The 19,746-nt window shown below is 44.3% G+C and overlaps 1 protein-coding gene across 3 annotated transcripts in view; it reads left to right on the top strand.

Annotated features, from left to right (window-relative positions):
• Positions 1-19,746, top strand: part of FER1L6 (fer-1 like family member 6) — a 127,063-nt gene that overhangs the window by 1,772 nt on the left and 105,545 nt on the right. The window contains exons 2-7 of one of the 3 annotated variants that reach the window (XM_057532400.1): positions 683-1,050; positions 7,491-7,573; positions 12,020-12,140; positions 14,850-14,904; positions 15,001-15,132; positions 19,218-19,280. In XM_057532400.1, coding sequence (XP_057388383.1) covers positions 821-1,050; positions 7,491-7,573; positions 12,020-12,140; positions 14,850-14,904; positions 15,001-15,132; positions 19,218-19,280 — 684 coding nt within the window. In that variant the 5' untranslated portion in view covers positions 683-820. Of the gene's footprint in view, positions 1-682; positions 1,051-7,473; positions 7,574-12,019; positions 12,141-14,849; positions 14,905-15,000; positions 15,133-19,217; positions 19,281-19,746 lie in introns of all 3 variants that reach the window. The other 2 variants (XM_057532401.1, XM_057532402.1) reach the window with 2 other exon arrangements.

Below are 19,746 nucleotides of genomic sequence, written 5' to 3'. Positions count from 1 at the left end.
GCATCAAATTGGGACCAACATATCACCTTTATTGCTGGCAAAGGTAGATTGGAGGAAGCTGTATGGATCGGAGTCCGGATTGGTTTTCATATACTTCACTGTAAATCAGATGGGCTTGCTCACACAGCTGCAGGGAGAAGAAACCCTGCCTCAGTGATTTACTTCCACTTGGCAGTTGGAGCAGAAAGTAGAATACAAATGTTCTGTGGCAAGGTGGACCCAAAGAAGGGAAGACCACATGGGAATAGGAGTCTTGGACCTTAACCCTATCCGAGAGTCATGTTAACCAATGGATGCCATATCCATTGGATGTCTTTTCATTCTGCCAAAAGATAATCAGGGAATACATGGGGAAAGGAGGTTTTGGAGAGTAAACAAAAACAGAAAGCCTATAAAGAGTGGAAGTTTGAAGACCCATTTATGCTGGGACATAGGGAGAGAGCGCTGCTTGTTCCAAATAAGTCTATTTTTGGCTTAGAGGTTGATCCTTTTATCTTTAGGAGAACAGAGACCAGGGCTCTGATTAGCCTGGATATAAAGAGGATGAAATAAGAAAAATGAACGTTTTCTTAGGGACCCAGGAAAGAGAAAGTTTGGGGCTGGGGGATCCAGCAGCCCTAACTCTCTTGAGTCAATGACATGACCTGCCGATATTTGTTTCTCTATTTTCCTTGCTCTCCAGCCAACCTGGTCATGTGCTGATCTTAGCTCTAGAGGAGGAGAAGCAGGAGAGGATGGAGGCCAGGGGCCACAGGTTGAAGAGTCTCCTCCAACCCTTGGAAGATGGCATCAGTAGTGGGCACTGTTGGTGTGCTGCAGGATGGGTGAGATGCATGTGAGGCAAAAGTCTCCATTTTCCTGGAACAGTCCTACAGCAGCACCCTCCTACCACGTTGCCCTTGAATTTTTGGATGGATCTCTGAATGGCTGTCAGAGGCTGGCTTCACCTGGGCTGGCTCTACACGATGTGACTCCACCCTTGTTTCAGAAAAACCACAGGAAGTGGGATTCATTAGCATCCTTGGAGGTGCATTTCCTAGACTCTTGCAGGTGAAATATCAAGGTTTTCAGTGATAGTCTTTGAGTTGGTGATATCTGAATCTCATTATCATGACTGACGGGGCTGGAATGTACAAAAGAGGACCTACCAGAGAAACATCCATTTACCTCAATGAGGTGGGAGAGTCCATATTACAGTAGGCAAGAATGAAGTGGTTCCCACAAGACTGGGGGTCAGTACTCCATCTCCTCAGGTCATTGCCTGGGATGCTTTGGACCCAATAGAGGACTGATCCTTCTCTCTTAGACTGAAGGACTCAGTTCCATCAAGACTGAGCTGATCCCATGCAGAATTAGAGAAGGCAGGCCAATTCTGTGGGCTAATTGCTGGGATGAGGGTTGAGTGGAAGAGGAGTTGAAGTTGGACAATAAAATTCATCCAGCCTACCCAAATATATTCACCAATAACTCTGAATTTCCTAAATTTTATTGTTCCTCTGGTTACAAAATTATCTTTGAACTTCCTTTAAAAACTATGAACCTTGTCTTTGAGAACACAGCTCATTGGCACTGATTACTTAGCCACAGGGGTTTGCAACCTTGCTGCACTTTAGAATCACCTGGGGAACTTAAAAAACGACTGCAGCGTGGCCCCAGTGCTGACCAATGAAATCAGACTCTCTGGGATGGGATCTGGCCATAGTGTGGGAGATAGTTTTAGAATGCTCCTTCACATGCATCTGATGTACAGCCAAAGTTGACCATCATTGCCCTAAATAAATAGGATATGATCAGGAGAGCAGTAATGGGAAGATCACGGGGAGAGAGGAAAAAAGTTTCAGAGTCTTGACAAGGCAAGATGTCACATAGATTTATATTTTAACAATCTTCTGTCAAAGCCCACATTATGGCTGTTTCTATGTTTGCTGGTTTGCCTTTAATAAATACATGCCAGTCCTAGAAGTAAGATGAGTACACAGATAGCATATACCCAAGAAGGTATTTCCTAGCAGGCAATGGGAAATTTACCCAAGGCTCTCTGGATAACCTCAAAATGGTGATAAAGCTTGATTTTGTTTTGTTTTTTAAGATAGACTTGATTACCTGCAAATCCATTCTTCTGATAAAGGAATTTTTATTAAATATAATATAGTTTTTAAAGTTTTAAAGAGTTCCCGTATAAAGAAATTCACAAATCAAAGTGGTTGTTTTTTTTTAATATAAATTTATTTTATTTATCTATCTATCTATTTTGGCTGTGTTGGGTCTTTGTTGCTGTGCGCTGGCTTTCTCTAGTTGTGGTGAGCAGGGGCTACTCTTTTTTTTTTTTTTTAATTCGCTATTTATTTATTTATTTATGGCTGTGTTGGGTCTTCATTTCTGTGCGAGGGCTTTCTCTAGTTGCAGCAAGTGGGGGCCACTCTTCATCGCGGTGCGCGGGCCTCTCACTATCGCGGCCTCTCTTGTTGCGGAGCACAGGCTCCAGACACGCAGGCTCAGCAATTGTGGCTCACGGGCCTAGTCGCTCCGCAGCATGTGGGATCTTCCCAGACCAGGGCTCGAAACCATGTCCCCTGCATTGGCAGGCAGATTCTCAACCACTGCGCCACCAGGGAAGCCCAGGGGTTACTCTTTGTTGCACTGCGCAGGCTTCTCATTGCGGTGGGTTCTCTTGTTGCAGAGCATGGGCTCTAGGTGCGCAGGCTTCAGTAGTTGTGGCATGGGTTCTAGAGCGCAGGCTCAGTAGTTGTGGCGCACAGGCTTTGCTGCTCCGCGGCATGTGGGATCTTCCCGGACCAGGGCTCGAACCTGTGTCCCCTTCATTGGCAGGCGGACTCTTAACCACTGTGCCACCAGGGAAGCCCCAAAGTGTTTTCTTTTTCCACACTGGATGTTATGAGTGGATCTGGAGGGTGAGGTGCAGAGGTGACCTGAGTCTTCTTATCTGGGAAGGAGAGCAGCAGGGGCCGGTACTGGTCACACCCATTGATGCAATTAACTTAGTGTTTGGCCTCTTGGCCTGAGCTGCTTCTCTTCTGCAATGAAGGTAGAAAAGGTGATTCCAGAAGGAGAATCTGGTGACACAAGTGGAAAACCACAAGGAGACCGTGGTTGTGAGCGATTTCCTGATCTCGGCTCCCCTGAGCTGTGGACATGACAGTAAAGTTGCTATTTGTAGAGCTTAGAGCAGTTCAGCATGAGGGTTCAATGAGGTGACATACACAATATCCCAGTGGGAAAAGCAGTGTTAACTTTACCACCACTTCCTGCGGAAGAGGAGCCTGGAGCTCCGAGAAGTCCTGTGGCCAGCGGCAGTGACATAGTTAGAAAGTGTCATAGATGAGACCCAAACTCCAGTTGCCGGGCTCCTCTTTCTGTGTGCCAGGCTGGCCGCCTCCCTGGCAATGCGAGCCCGGGGCTCAACGTGGAGCAACGCCGCCTTGAACAGATGTGCAGAAGCAAGTTAAACACGCGCACTGTTTAATGCTCTCGCTGTTTGGATGCAGATATCGGAGTCATGGTAGCTTTCACCCTGAGGAGACCAAGGTAGTATGGGGGTTGCTGTGTGTCTCTTGACTTATCTTGGGGTGGCCCTGGGGGGAGATTCAGTAGACCCTAAACTGGAGAATTCCATCCTTTTTTTGAAGTGGGGCAGGAGGTTCCCATGCTGGAATCCTCGGCAAACTGGAGAGGGGGGCCGGTATGATAGCAACTGCCTTGAAGACTTACCAGGTAAGTCTTCCTGCTTTACTGGTTGATCCCAAAATATTGGCTGGAAACCCCGACAAACTCTTGTTTGTAAAAGTGGATAATAATGGCATCCGCCTCGTGGTACGTGGTGGGGATCCTAGGAGCTTATGTATGTAACATGGTATTCCTGGTACCTGGTGAGTGTCAAAGCATGTTTAAAAAATTCAAAACTCACTCAGGGGAATATTGTAACATGTTTTCTTGTCATCAACATTGTAATAATTTATAGCATGTTTTACATTGTATAAGCATTGTTTCCTTTTTTAACATCACCCTGTGGATTTTTTTTTTTTTTTTTTTTTTTTTTTTTTTTTTTTTGGATACTGGCCCTAGATAGCTAAGGTGTATATCAAAGGAATTGAAACCGAAAGGTGTGGTTTTTTTGGGGGGCTCCGAGGAGCCCGGTTCTTTATGTCTCAGCGCAGAGAGAATTCAGTGAGACGCAAAGTGATAGACAAGAAGTGAGTTATTAGAACAGGATGCTTGTGAAGCTTCCAAGCAGGCGGGCGAGAGGGGGCCATGCCCCGAGGACTTAGTGGGCTACAGTTTTATAATCAAAGGAGAAGTGGGGAGGGGGGAAAGACCACTTTCTTCCTCATTTTTTTTTTTTTTAATTAATTAATTAATTTATTTTTGTCTGTATTGGGTCTTCAGTTCGTGCGAGGGCTTTCTCCAGTTGCGGCAAGCGGGGGCCACTCTTCATCGCGGTGCGGGGACCGCTCTTCATCGCGGTGCGCGGGCCTTTCTCCATCGCGGCCCCTCCCGCCGCGGGGCACAGGCTCCAGACGCGCAGGCTCAGCAATTGTGGCTCACGGGCCCAGCCGCTCCGCGGCATGTGGGATCCTCCCAGACCAGGGCTCGAACCCGTGTCCCCTGCATTAGCAGGCAGATTCTCAACCACTGCGCCACCAGGGAAGCCCCACCCTGTGGATTTGATAAGAAATATTGTGTCATGTGAGAATGAAACATGTTCATCTGATTTAAGCATCCAGCCCCAAATTCTGGAGCTAACAGGTGGATTCAAGCAGGGCCCTGAGCCGAGTCTTGTGTCTCCAATTTACCCTGGGCTGTGCAATCTGCCAGTGGCAAGGTCTTTCAGGGCTGGCGAGCTGTGCCCTCTCTCTACTGTGGATGTCACGGGGCTGAGGAGAAGAAATCAATTTTCATCAAGAAACCTTTTCACGCTGGGAGTCATGCTGGGAGTGCCCTTGATCACTGACTCAGGGTTTCAGGCAAACAACCTTGTGTGTTTGTGAAACAAACATCAATCCACCCCAGAGAGCAGAGCTGGTTGTAAATTCTTTGGGCATTACTGGAAGGTTTCTGGCTTCCTCTGTAGGGGGTCTGAGCTGTGTCTAGAGCAGACCTCCTGAGAACTGGTTCTTCTCCCAAATCAATTAAACATCTCTGAAGGTGATTCCGGACATTGGTATATTTTAAACTCCTTAGGTGGGTCTAATGGACAGCAGGGTTAGGAGCTCTTGGTGTTGGAGGGGCAGGGGTGCCTGACTCTGAGAGGCGGCACACCTCTCCCTCCTCCCGTGCCCACAACAGTAGCCTGTGGCATGCCCCGATGCCTCAGTCACTGCCCTGTGGGAGGGCTCAGAATGCTGAGGCCATCCGCGATGAACTGTCAGCTTCCGAAAGGAGTGTTAAGTCTCCCTCTGGTAGCTACCGTCATTTATTGGTAGCAACCTCCTGTTTCCAGATGGAAGTTACTCAGTCTTCTCAGGTACTCTGTCGAGCCTGCTTGCCAATTTCCCAAGAACATCAGATTCTGCCTCTGTGAAATGATCACGGCAGGGAGCCCTTGGGGACCACAGTGGCAATTCAGGGTCTGGACGGGACTGGCCTTGGACTCTCCGCATGGTAACGCTCCTTTGAAAACAGGAAAGCAAAAACTATTATTGGAAATTTCCTTTAAGAAATTTCAGAAAAAAAGGGAATTTCCCTTGTGTATTTGAGATTCCTGGGTGACTTAGAAGGATGTTCTTATCACAGCTTTGCTTTGTCCTAGGTGCTTTGCTTACTTACCTCATTATATTCTTACAACAATCCTGTAAAGTAGGTACCGTGTCATTTACCTCCATTGTACTCAGGGGGAAACTGGCTCAGAGAAGTGCTGTGACTTACCCAATCCAACCATGTCTGGGTGGTTCCAGAACCCATTCTTTCCATCATTCTACTGTATTTCAGGATCTCAAAGGACCCCCGGAGTCCCCTAGGCCAGTGCCCCCTGCTTTTGATGTTTGTCCTCTCTACAACATCTTTTACCAGTGGTCCTTAGGTCTCTGCTTGCACACCTCCAGGAACAGGGAACTCACTTCCACCCAGTGCAGTCCATTCCACTGTTCAGGCAGCACCAATGAGGAGGGCTCCTTAATTCCTCATCTGGATCAAGGCAGGACATGAAAAGAATAAGTAAACAAATAAGGACATAAATAAATAAGTGAATGGAGGGGACATATGTCTCCTAGTAGCTTCCTCTCATTAGTTCTAACCTTATCCCTTCAAATAATAACAAGAATAGCTAACATTTATTGAGCAACTAGTATGTTCCAGGTACTGGGCTAAATGTGTTACATTTGTTATCTCATTTACACATGAGGACCCTGGAGTTTTGAGAGGTTAAGTGACCTGTTCAAGGTCGCAGAGATGGTGCTGGGATTAGCTCCCAGGCAGTCTGGCTGTGGAGGCCCTGATCTTGGCCACTGCAGTTCACCCACTCTTGAGTCTTAAATATGTAAGCAAAATGGAAAACTTCAGTGGTTCTGCCACTGTCCTCACATGGCTCAGGACTGCAGGATGCTCCCTGAGAGGGTCCGAGCCTTTGCTGCTCTCACCTCCCTTCTCCTCCATTCCGCCCCTGTTCCTCTTCTTCCCTTCTCCAAAGGCCACCCCATCAGCCTGCCCGACTCAAAGCCAGGACTTTTTCTGACCTTCCATCCTTCCGCACAGCTCCAGAAAGGGATTCTCTCAGCAGGCTGGTAGAGGGTCGGGAAGCTCCTGGTGTCAGTTAGAAACGACAGACTGGGCCCCTTTCCAGGGTTGAGAGGGAGGCCCCCAAACGGCTTCCTGCTCATGGCTAATAATAACAATAATAATAATAGCTGACATTCTGGGCATATACTACATGTCAGCTGAACTGTGCACTTGTGGAGTGACCTTCGTAAATCCCAGAGCCTCTTGACCTTAGAAATGGTCTGGAGCTCAGTTGTGGAGAGGGCGTTCATTCTGCTCAGGTGACCCAGTGGTTAGAGCCTGGGCTCTAAAATCAGACAGGCCTGGTTCCAGGGGTAGCTCTGACACTTAAGAGCTGTGTGACCTTGGAAACTTTACTTACCCTCTCTGGGCCTTGGCCCCTCATCTGTAAGATGGGTAGGAGAGGGTTTCTGTGATGATTAAATGATATCATTTGTTTTGAGTGCCTGGCACAGCTGAGTAAAGAGAAATGGAGAAAAAAACAGCTAGTGTTATTAGTATTTGTATTATGCCTAATTTAAGTGCGGTTCTAGGTGGACCTCATGATTTCTGTTCAGGAGGAGTTTTTGTGGTTTCTGTAAGAGTCTGGAGAGCATGTTGGGTCATCCTGACACTTGTCTTTTGATGCCCATCCTGGGTGGTTGAGGAGGATGGTCAGCTTCCAGAAGAACTCGTGTGTGTGTGTGTGTTTTCTCTTAACATGTCTGAATGAGTCAAAGTTATTATCACTGTATTTTTTAGTTTTTCTTTTTTTTCAGAAAGGAGATGTTTGGGCTGAAGCTGAAGAAGAGGAAGAAGAAAGCAGAGAAGGGGTTAATCCTAGCCAACAAGGGTGCCCAAGGTGAGTCTTCTGAGGGCTTGGGAGGGACCACCACCCTGGGGCCTGCAGGTCTCCAGGGCTGACCCCTCCTTGGCTGAGAATGGGATTCATTCTCCGAGGAGTGAGGTGGGAACTGTGCTGCCTTCTGGGTCTTCAGACCCTGCCAACCCCAAGTGCGGGCCCAAAGTGATCCCCCCCCCCCCCCGCGCCACTGGTCATCTGGTCCCTTGGCCAAACAAGGGTGGGTGGACACCTGCTGGACCCCAGAAGGATTCCCCCCAAGGAGGCAGTGACAGGGTTCAAGCTCCCATTTCTGTTCTGATTTGCTCTGTGGCCCAGGATAAGTCACTCAGCAGCTCCAAGTCCCAGCTTCTCCCTTTGTTAAGTGGGCATGACGTGGGCTACTGAGCTGACCGCGCGGTCATGGGGAGAAGCAAGTGAGATTTTGAAAATCAGAGGGAGGGTAGCAGCTGCTCTGGGGGAGGCTTTACATATACTGTCTCATTTAACCCCTCCGTCATCCTACCAGAAGGTGTGGTTATCCCAGTTTCACAAATGAGGTTACAGAGATGCAGAGAGAGTAAGTAAAGTGTGGAAAAGACCAGCTGCAGAATTGCAGGGCTCAGTGAAAAACGAAAATGCAAAGCCATTGTTAAGAACTTATTAAGAATATCTGGATGGTGACTGCAGAGCATTAGGCCAAGGGCAATGAGTTCCTTCTGATCACAGGACCCTACAGGGCTGCACGGACCCGTGAAGCCAGCCTTGAGGATGGGAGGTGCAGAGCCAGGAAGCAATGGCATTGGGATATATTGATAAATCCAGGCTCTCAGACTTTCTGCGCTTAGAATGGGCGATTCCTTCTCCAGAAGAGCAAAGCTCCAAGTTACAGTGTGACCTGTGCCAGTGGAGGCCAGGCCCCATATCAGGGAGACACTCATGTGTATTGAATCAAATATGATCAACTGATTCCAACGCACAGGTCTGGGGTGGTGTCTGGAAACTTATGTTGGGTGGTCCTGACAGCAACTGGTTCAAGGCTAGCTTTCTGGACCATTTCTAAACCAAAATGGTGCAGTGAGTCTGCTTTATTTTCACCCCTCTCGTCTCCTTGGAGGGGGGCGTCCTTCACCCTTCACTGCCGTACCCTGCGGGTGCCCTGTAGCCTAACCTCCTCCACCCAACTCCACTCCTCACCCTCAGGTAAAACCTAATCTTACAATGGGAAAATACAGAGACTCATTCATATTAAAGTGTTGATAGTAATGATTAAGTCATTTTTGGATGGGACAGGAGAGGCATTACATTTTAGGTGGAGACAAGGCTTAAAGCTTAATAGAAGTACTTGTCTCTTCACTCAAGTTGAAGGTATCAGGGATTGGGTAGAAAAGACTCTGGGGTCTTTCCTGGTGTCCTTGAAATTATGACCCTGCAGTAGGTCCTGGAGATACAAGGTTGAATAAGACACAGTTCCTTCCTTCAAGGACCTTATGAAAAATAATATCTATAACACATTGACTAAGCCCCTGCTGTTTTTTACTTTACATACATCATTCATGACTCTGAAATATAGGTCCCTTTGCTCCTGTTTTATAAGAGGTTCAGAGAGGATAAGTGTTTGCTGAAAGTCACACAACCAATAGGTGCAGAAGCTGGCTCCTAAGGCTAGGTCAGTCTTACACCCGAGCCCGGGCTTTCCTACCCTATGGGTCAGCCTCCAGTTAGGGGCCCTTACTGACTGCGCAGCGGGGAAAGAACAAGCTGGTGGAGATTTAGGGCAGCCGACCGTAGGCGTTTCAGAGGAGCTGGCTCCCCAGGGCTCATTTTAATTAGAGTCTTCAGCCCACAGAGCAAACAGCGGAGAAGGGTCAGGCGCCTCCTAAAAGTAAATAGCACCCATCCTGCTGGCCAGGGGCTGACCCTGTGGGAGGCGGCGAAAACAAAGTCTACAGAACTTAGTGCAAATTGGTCTTTCCTTCTTGGCCTGACTGGGGAAGTTAGGACTTTTCTGGGTGAAATGTTTAGAGATTCTCAAAGTCTGTGGCTCTTACATCTGTGTATTTTGAGACATAATGGCTATGCCTTAATTTCATAAAATTCCAATGACCCTGACCCATCCATTAATTAGCTACCCAACGAGTAGTTGTTGGGTACCTCCCATGATCATCATTCATTCATTTATTTAACAAACATTAATAGAATGTCTGCTGAGCGTAGGGTCCTGTGCTCGGTTCTGGGTATGTAGTGGTGACACTGGATAGTTTAGAGGGAAGACAGCCCTGTGGAGGATTCTTCCGTTTGTCCCTCCAGATCTATCTTCCACCCTTGTTCACCTCTCCTCTGTCCCAGGAGGCTGACCTCTGTGGATGCACAACCCAGGTCCCTTCTCCAAGGGGGTGCCCCAGCAGGAGGCCTGGGGGAGGGAGGAGTGTGAGGTCGGGACCCAGTGGTTGGATGTGTCCCTCAGCTGGAGGATGGGTGTCCCTCCTCCTAGGAAAGCTGACTAGACCCGACTTCCTCTCCTTGCACGTTCTGGTAACTGTTCTCTCTCCTCATTTTGGGGGCCTCCAAGTGGTATCAGCTTGGCTGCCATAGCCAAAGATAGCTGTACGACCCTTTGTGGTTTTCCTACACCCACGCCTTTGTAAAAAGTCCTCAAGTCATCCTGCTCTGGACGGGCCATCTGTTATCCATGGGGACCCTGATGCGGTAACTGCATTACAAGTGGAGAAAAGTGCTGTAAAGAAAATAGACAGTGTGCTTACATGAAGACTATTGGGGGATCTCTTTTAGTGTGGTCTGAGAGGGGCTCCCTGAGTGGGGGGGTAATATTTAAGTTACAGCATTGAGGGTGAGCCCCCCAGGGGTGGGCAGGGAGAGCAGCTCAGGCGGAGGGCTGCCTGTGAAGAAAGACTCCAAGCAGGAGAGAGCTTGTTAGAAGGGATGGAAGTCAGCCTGTGTGACTAGAAAGCACTGAGGGTAGGGCCGGGGGGCAGGTAGGCCAGGAGGAGGAGATGGCAGTCAGGTAGGACAGGGAATTAGAGTTGCATGTGGACTTCGGATTTATTCTAAGTGCAGTGGAAAGCCATGGAGGGGTTTTCAAAAGAGAAACATGATTTTTTTTTTTTTTTTTTAAGAAGGTTGCAGTGGAGCTCCTTGGTGAGTAGATTGGAGAGAACATAGTGTCTCAATGAATGAATGAATCAGTCAATGAATGAGTGAATGTTAGCTATGGATGACGCTTTAGCTGACTGCCTTCCTGCCTCCAGGCCTGTCTCACCCTCCAGCATGTAAACCCCTAGAGGGAGGGGTCCAAGTTTTGTTAATTCCTCCATCCTGAACATCTAACCTGGCCCAGTTTCTGGCATGTATAAGGTACCTAAGAATGTTCACTGTAAACCTGATTCTCTGACAGTTGCTCCTCATTCTTGAGGCCCTTGTGGTCAAGGCTGGGAGCAAGGCTTCAGTTCATCTTCACGCTTCAAGGCGGCGCAGTCAGGCACTGGCATTCCTTCTGGGCTCTTTGCAAGCTGGCCTTTTCTTTTGTTTCCCGAGTGAGAGAAGAGTCAGAGCAGGCTGCACGCATTCAGTCATCCTTTCTGTGACTACTGAACACCTCTGAGCCCCACGTCCACGAGCTCCTGTGGCATCATGGGCTGCGTTATTCCGCCTGTGTTCTGACTCGGTTCTGTTTAGCTTGGTTCACTGATTAATATCAGAGAACCAAAATATATCAAAGCTGGAAGGGGCTTAGAGCTTATTAAATTGACAAGTTTACCAGTTGAGTCCCATGGATCCCAGGGTTCTAAGAAATGGCTTTAGGGGTGCCCGAAGAGGGTGGTGGTGAGTTTGGCAGGAGGTCCCCAGCCCTGCATTCCACACACTTGTGTCAACACACTTGTGTTGTATATTGAAGTTCAGTATAAAATTAGATTTATGAAAAGGGATTAGGATCTGATCTCTTTGGGGAACATTATTCAACCTATGACACCTTGCTACTCAAAACTAGCCCTCAGACAGCCAAAATGGCCTCACCTGGGACCTTGCTTTTAGAAATGCAGGATCTTGGGCCCCACCCCAGACCTACTGAATCATAATCTGCATTTTAACAGCTTCCCAGGTGATTCACATGACATTTTGCTAATGAAGTTCAGAGGGAATAAATCAGTTGTCTAAAGTCAATGTGACAAGGTCATGACTTGAAAACATATCTTTAAATTCATAATCCATAATTCCACAATACCAGGTATACAAATCTACTCTCTCTTTTTTTTGGAAACAGAAGATACATAGTATGTGTCTGGCTTTTCTGCCAATAAGATGTTAAGGTCCATGAGGTCAAGGACTGTCTTAGACCAGTCCTTGTACGCCTTACGGTGACTGGCATAGCCTGGACACAGAGTTGAGGCTCAGATTGCCACGGTGTGTCATATTTAATAGATCTGTCCCTTGTGTTTGCTTTTCTAGATGGCCAAGGTGAAGCAGAAGCACCACAGGAGGGGCTTTCTCACCAGGAAGGCATGGGAGAAGATTTGATATCTGACAATGCTTCCATCACTCCTGTCCCCTCAGCTCCTCCAAAGAGAAGGTACAGTATTGATACAAGCCATCAGCACACATTTGCTGAGCGCCTCCCCTCTGCCAGGTACTCCTGCAGGCTCTGGGGGATCAGAGAATAACACCTAGTCACTGTCTACAGGAGTGAAGGTCTGAGGCAGGAAGACTGAGTGTTTTGTCTCCTCTACTTTCTCTATGGCAGTGCTGGCCAGGGTCCTGGCTCTACCAACGTCTAGTCTTAAATTTCCTGAGTTAAGGTACTCATGTCCCTCATTGTTCAGGAATGACAGCAGCAACAGGAGACAGAATCAGGTGCTGTCCCTCACCTGCTCTTTAATTCATCAAGATGCTAGATGTCTTGGATTTGTGTTTGTCCCAAATGAGAAAGTGGTTCTTATACTACCCAACAAAAAGTCAGAACAAACTGGCCTTCTGCATGTAATTTGTTGTATCAGTTAGCTATATGTGTGTAACAAATAACCCCTAAGCTCAGTGGCTTAATATAAGCACTTATCATTGTTCATGAGTCTGTGGGTTAGTTTGGATAGTATTACTGGTTCCAGATAGTCACAGGTATGTGACTAATGTGTCTGTTGTCATTTGGCAGTTCTGCTAATTTTAGTTTGAGTGTTGGTTGGTGGTGGGCTGGTCCAGTATTGCTTTACCTGGGACCACTGGCCTCTCCTCCATATGGTATTAGATCCTCCAGCAGGCTATTCCAAGCTTATTCCAATGGTGGTGATGGCAGGGTTCCAGGAGAGAAAGTGGAAGTACACAAGGTCTCTTGAGCCCAGGCTTGGAATTGGCAAAAGTCATTTCTGCTGCATTCTGTTGGCCAATGCACATCACAAGTCTAGCCCATGTCACAGCAAGAGGAGACTACAAGTTACGGGGTAAAAATCCTGGATACAAGGAAGCCAATAATTGGGGCTATCGATGCTTTCAGTCTACCATATTTGTTTATGTCAATTTCTTACTAATGATAATTCCTCATGCCATCCCTTCCTTTTCCATTCAGGTTGTTATTATCAGTAGAGCAAATTAGTGCTTCCTTGTGTGGCAGATCCTGAGTTGGTATTACTGGGCTGTGACAGGATGGTACACAGTGTATGTGTGTGAGGGGAGGGGGGCAGGGGGCGGGAGACAGATGGGAATCAGAAAAGGTGATAGGTCAGAGGTTGACCCTTAAAAGAAGATGTGAAGTTTGTACGCTCATACTCACTGCAGTGTCTCCTTCCCCCTACACGGCACCATGACAACTACCACCCCCCAAACCCCAGAATCAGGACTTCAGTTATTTTTTAATATCCTTTAGCGGATCCTTTGCCATTTATTTCACTAAGATAATAGCATAGAATTAGTGGAGGAAGGCAGGAGAAAGAGAAGGAAGGAGTACTAGCCTTTTTCTTTCTCCTGGCCAGTGCATACTCCATCAATTAAAATTCTACCTACCTACCAATGTTCAATTCAAATCTGACCTCTGTAGTGATGTCTTTCATGCTTACTTCGGCTCTCACAAATTTCTCTCTTCTCTGAAGTTCTATCACATTTTTTTCTGTGACATGTTTTACACTTAATAGTTCTCCCTTTATCTGCTTTGGTCCTCTCTCCCTTGGATAGCTTGCTAGCTCTGCAAAGACCAAGATGATGGCTTGTTCATGTTTGTTTTTCCTCTGAGACTAGCACAGAGCTTTCACATGGTAAATGGTCAGTACAGATTTGCCATTTTATTAATGAACAGATACCCTTTGATATCTACCCTTTCCTACATGCAATATTTCTTTTAATCCTCAGAACAACCCTATGCGGTAGAAATTATTATTTCTATTTTTAGATGAAGAAATTAAGGCTAATATCACAAAATTGGGGAAAACAAATATTCTAATTCAAATCGGCCTGACTCCAAAGCCTTGAGACTTTTACTAGTTTACTCTCTTCTCTACTGGACTCAATTATAATCAGCAGAAATGGAATGAAGTCAAATGCAGCAGTGTTGCTAGAAGGCAAGAGAATAGAATTCAATAGGAACTTGAGCTCAGTTTATATCCCACCCATTGCTGCTTCTGTGGCAACAGGGATTCTTCACCTCTTTGTTATTATCCAATCTCTAGATGCCCAGGTGTTGCACATCTGTTTTCAATTACTCATGACAGTCCAGATAAATGAAATCCCCTGGAATGTGAAAAATTGCTGAGATGACATCTTGGTCATTCTTCACAATTTCCTTTTTTACCAATTTTTTTTTTTCAAAAGCAATCACAAAACTCAGAATTGCTATATTTACCAGAAATGGCAAATTGGTCCTCTGGATAGGATCAGACAGCAGATTAGGGAGATCCTTATTTAGATCCAGCTCTGCCACTGATTTGCTGAGGCATCTCAGTTTCTCATTCGGTAAAATAAAAAATAAATGATACTGATAATCATACTCACAATAAGAATTGACATTTAGTCTTGCCAGGAACTGGGTTAAACCTTTATATGCCTTACATCTTTTAATTGTAGCAATCATTCCTTGTGGTAAGGTCTATTATTAGTGCCATTTTTTAGGATGGGAGAACTGAGTCATAGAGAGGTTAAGTCATGTGTCCATCTATACTTATCTCCTCCAGAGATGGAGAGAGAATATGTGATATAAATAAAAGCATGTGGAAATACCTGGGAAAATATTATCATGGCTTATGGATCTAAGGTAGGTTCTTACTTAATGAAACAAATATGTTAAACTTTCTTTCAATAGATCAAAACTGTTGACTAAGATCCACGATGGGGAGGTCAGATCCCAAAATTACCAAGTAAGTAGTGAGCTCTTCCTTCCAAGCCTCCCCCAGCTCTTCTTGTGTGAATGAACAGCCAGACCCAGAGTGTGTACGCGCTGCTTTGTGTTGTAGATTGCCATAAACATCACTGAGGCCCGCCAGCTGGTGGGTGAGAACATCGACCCAGTTGTGATCATTGAAATCGGGGATGAGAAGAAGCAAAGCACAGTGAAGGAAGGAACCAACAGCCCATTTTACAATGAAGTAAGTCACGGAGGTCACCAACTTCCTCTCCACCAGCACACTCTTCACCACCACTCTCCTGCATTCTTCAGTCAAATAGAAAAGCCGTGCTCCTCGTGACTGCTACTCACTGAGCCTCCTTACAAAATTTAACAAAGGAAAGGAGAGACAAGGAATTCCTCCTGATTTTAAATTCATTGCTGTGTTTTCAATAGACCCATTTTCTTATTTCTTTTTTAAAAAAATATTTACTGGAGTGTAACTGACTTACAATATCATATTAGTTTTAGGTGTACAACGTAGTAATGCAATTTTTTAATACATTATGAAATGATCAGCGCAGTAAATCTGATTACCATCTGTCACCATACAAAGTTATTACAATATTATTGACTATATTTTCTGTGCTGTACTTTGCATCCCTGTGACTTATTTACTTTATAACTGGTAGTTTATACCTCTTAGTCCCCTTCACCTATTTCATACATCCCCCCAACACCCCTCCCCTCTGGCAAACACCAATTTGTTCTTTGTATCTGTGAGTCTGTTTCTGTTTTGTAAGTTGTTCCTTTGTTTTGTTTTTTAGATTCCACATATAAGTGAAATCATATGGTATTTCTCTTTCTCTGTCTGACTTATTTCACTTAGCATACTACCCTCCAGGTCCGCCCATGCTGTCACAAATGGCAAGATTTCATTATTTTCTATGATTGAGAAATATTCTATTGTGTGTATATACCCCATCTTCTTTATCCATTCATCTGCTGATGGACACTTAGGTTGCTTCCATATCTTGGCTTTTGTAAATAATGCTGCAATGAACATAGGGATGCATATACCTTTTCAAATTAGTGTATTTGTTTTATTCAGATAAATACTCAGAAGTAGAATTGCTGGATCCTATGGTAGTTCTGTTTTTAATCTTTTAAGGAACCTCCATGCTGTTTTCCGTAGTGCTTGTACCAATTTCTTATAAACTCATCTTCATCTGTCATAAGCTCTGAGTTTATATTCAATAAGTGTGCTGGTTAGTGAGAAGATATACATTCTTTTGCATAGCAGAAATATTTAAAATTTAATTATTAATTTTGAAATAGGCATGCTGTGTTGGAAAGTACAACAGTGGCATTTTTCTAAGCAGCGCAAAAATTGTAAAGGAAAGCATCAAAGAGAGACACAAAGCTTCTAAATTTATACACACTAAATTCTTGTTTTTAAATAAAAAGATTAAACAGTTTTTACAAATGGTCAGAGGTACAGAGTTTTAAATGATATATGTGAAAATGTATACGATATATGTGTTTCCCCCTGATCTTTGATCTCTGTCTAATCCCTTAGTGCCCCTCCCTGGAGACAGTCATTCTCCCCAGGCATTTGTGTATCCTTTGCAGAGATATTCCAAGCCTGCATAAGAATACAGATACTGTAGCCAAATAGTAGCATTCTATACACACTGTCCTGGACCTCGGTCTTTTCACAAAACAATGTATCTTGGAGATTAGTCTGTATTGAGACATATAGTTCAGGGCTTCCCTGGTGGCACGGTGGTTGAGACTCCTCCTGCCAATGCAGGGGACACGGGTTCGAGCCCTGGTCCGGGAAAATCCCACATGCCACAGAGCAACTAAGCCCATGTGCCACAACTACTGAGCCTGAGCTCTAGAGCCCACGAGCCACAACTACTGAAGCCCGCATGCCTAGAGCCTGTGCTCCACAACTAGAGAAGCCCATGCACTGCAATGAAGAGTAGACCTCACTCACTGCAACTAAAGAAAGCCCACGCGCAGCAACAAAGACCCAACACAGCCAAAAAAAAAAAAGTAAATAAATAAATTTATATATATATAAAAAAAAAGACATATAGTTCAATCTCATTTTCTCTTCTTTGCTGTAGAGTTTTCCATTGCATTGATATATTATAATTTACTAAACCAATCTCTCATTGATGGATATTAAAATTTTTTTCAGCCTTTGGATACTACTTATAATGATATTTAAGTGGCATAACTAGGGTGAAGAGTATATGCATTTAAAATTTGATATGACCACATTGCCCTCCAAAAAGGTAACAATTTGTACTCCAACTAACAGTGTGCAAGAGTACTTGTTTCCCCCAGGCACTTCAACACCATGAATTGTCAAAAAATGCAGTAAACTCTTAATTAATTTTTTAATGAGAGTGGTAATTGAAAAGGCAGGCAGAAAGAGTATGCATAATAAAATATATAGAAAATCCCCAAATCACATTTGAGCTGTTAACTCCTTTCCTCTTTATCATTCTTGCCTCTGAGACTTTTACCATGTGTTTAAGTGACAGTTTTCTCCCTTCTGTTCTACGCCTCACCTCCATCACATCTTTCGGCCTGAATGTGATATGAAATAACGTGCATGAAAATGCTTTAAAACTGCAAAGCTCTACAGATTTGTTGACGATTATGTTAATGTTTGCTTTGTGCATACAAGTCCTGGATCTAAATGACATTCAACTAGGCTAAGTGTAATCATTGGGAAATGAAGTAAAAAACAAAGAAGTGGAATTAAAAATCTTTGTTACAGATTTGGACTCTAATTTTTCAAGCCCAAAGGTCATCAGATGTTGAAGGAACCAGTTAGTAGAGGCCGGGGAATATTTCCTAGCTAGAAAAATGTGTATGGGTTCAGAGGTCCAGGGAACATATGTGAGGCAGCTAAATCTGAAATACTGTATGTGAAACTCAATGGAAGGCAATAAACATTAGAACTAATTTATTGGTCCAAAGGAACCCCCAGCATCTCATACACCAGAGAATGGAGAACTTCATGCAAGTGTTTTGGACATAAAAGAAATTCTGCACACCGAAGCTCTTAAAAAGTTTGAACATATATATGAAAAACTTCCTGAAATGTTATACATAGTTTCCTGTTCTCTTAGACAGGAGACACTGAACATAACGTAACTTTTCATTGATATTGAAGGATGGCCATTTTGAAGGTCTCTTATTATGGTATATGATGACATCTTTCAGCTTTCACGTTTTGGTTTTTCTGTGTTGCCTTTAACAGCAGGCTGTTAGTGGTCACTTCTCCCTTTCCTACTGCTGTCATTTTCGTCTCTAATGTCCTTGTGTCATTTCTCCATCCTGCAGCTCAAACACAAAACAATCCATGAAACAACTTCCTACCGGCCTCCCCCAACCCCATCAGTCCTCAAAACACACAACCCACAGCAAAGCACTACACCAGTTTTCTACATGAGGCGCCTCATACCTGACATTTGGGAGACACTCAATAAAGTTCCAATGGTGAAACATCTAGCACTTGAATTCCTTTTATGATAACTTCAGGAGAACTCAGCTTTGGTCCCCAGCCCAGTGATAGCTAGCGATATGACTCCAGGCATATCTTTTAAATTCTTTCATCTTCAGTCTTTTTAACTGTAGAATATGGAGACCAGTCTATATATTTTCTTCAACTCTAGAATTCAATTGCTTTCCTCAAATTAGAAATCTCCCTTACCCATAATTTCTTTTCATTCCTTCCCTGGTCAATCTTGGGAATTTCACAGGGATGTTTGAAGCTGAAAATTCCTGAGAAAATCAAATTTTAATCAAGTTCACTCCAAATTAAAACCACACTGTGATATACTTTCACTCATCATTATATATAGGCAACAAATAAATAGATAGGTAGATAGATAGATAGATAAATGTAAAAGAATTGAAAATTCAATGCTTGGCAAGGGAATGACTATTTTCATATGCTGCCAGTGGGAATGTAAAATGGCTTAGCTCCTTTGGGAAAAAAATTTATGCTAGCTACTAAAAATTTACAGGCACACAAGCCATGACCCAACAATTCTAATTCTCATGTCCATTTTAGAGGAAAACTTACAAATATGTTGTGTAAAGATGTAATTGGTGATAGTCTTTCTTTTTCTATTTGAAAAAAATTGAAAACAAATTAAATGACTTTCAGTAGGGGAGGGCCAATCAATTGATGATACAGTTATGTCATTGAGAACCTTGCAGCAATTTGTTAGACAAATGCAGATCTAAATTTATTCCAAGAACAGAGTTCTTACATGCAAGCCAGGAATTTATGGTCAGAATGAACTTTATGTTTTCCAGTACTTTGTCTTCGACTTCATTGGGCCCCAATTGCATCTTTTTGACAAGATCATCAAAATCTCAGTAAGTATATCATTGCTGGTGGGGGTGAGGGGAGGTGGAAGAGATTCTAGGCTTTGGGAACTCTCTAGGGCAGCTCAGTCTGTTTAGGGATGAATAGATTCAGGAGTGTGAGTGTGGATTGTTGAGTTTGAAACCAACAGGATAGAACTTGAAATAATCAGTGCAGAGGCATCTGGGAAGGAAAACAGACTCAAGAAAGGTTCTATACTTGCTGGAAGCAAGTTGTAAGCTACCATCAAGCCATTGTGTAGCTTACTAATGTGGGAATGTGAAATATATATGTGAAGTATAAATGACATCTTAATAGATTGCCATTTTGAGTTGATTTCTTTCTTTTTATCAAGCAAATGTTAGTATTTCTCTCTTGGGGTGATAGCCACACTAACAATAATTAGTCACACCCTCCCATTCCCCTCCTATTTGGTAATAAATAGAGAAATAGGAACAAGAAGCAGGAAGCAAGCAA

This window comes from Balaenoptera acutorostrata, chromosome 17, assembly GCF_949987535.1.
Source record: "Balaenoptera acutorostrata chromosome 17, mBalAcu1.1, whole genome shotgun sequence".
In the NCBI taxonomy this organism is placed as follows: Eukaryota; Metazoa; Chordata; class Mammalia; order Artiodactyla; family Balaenopteridae; genus Balaenoptera; species Balaenoptera acutorostrata.
This window is presented reverse-complemented; position numbering and strand designations above follow the sequence as displayed.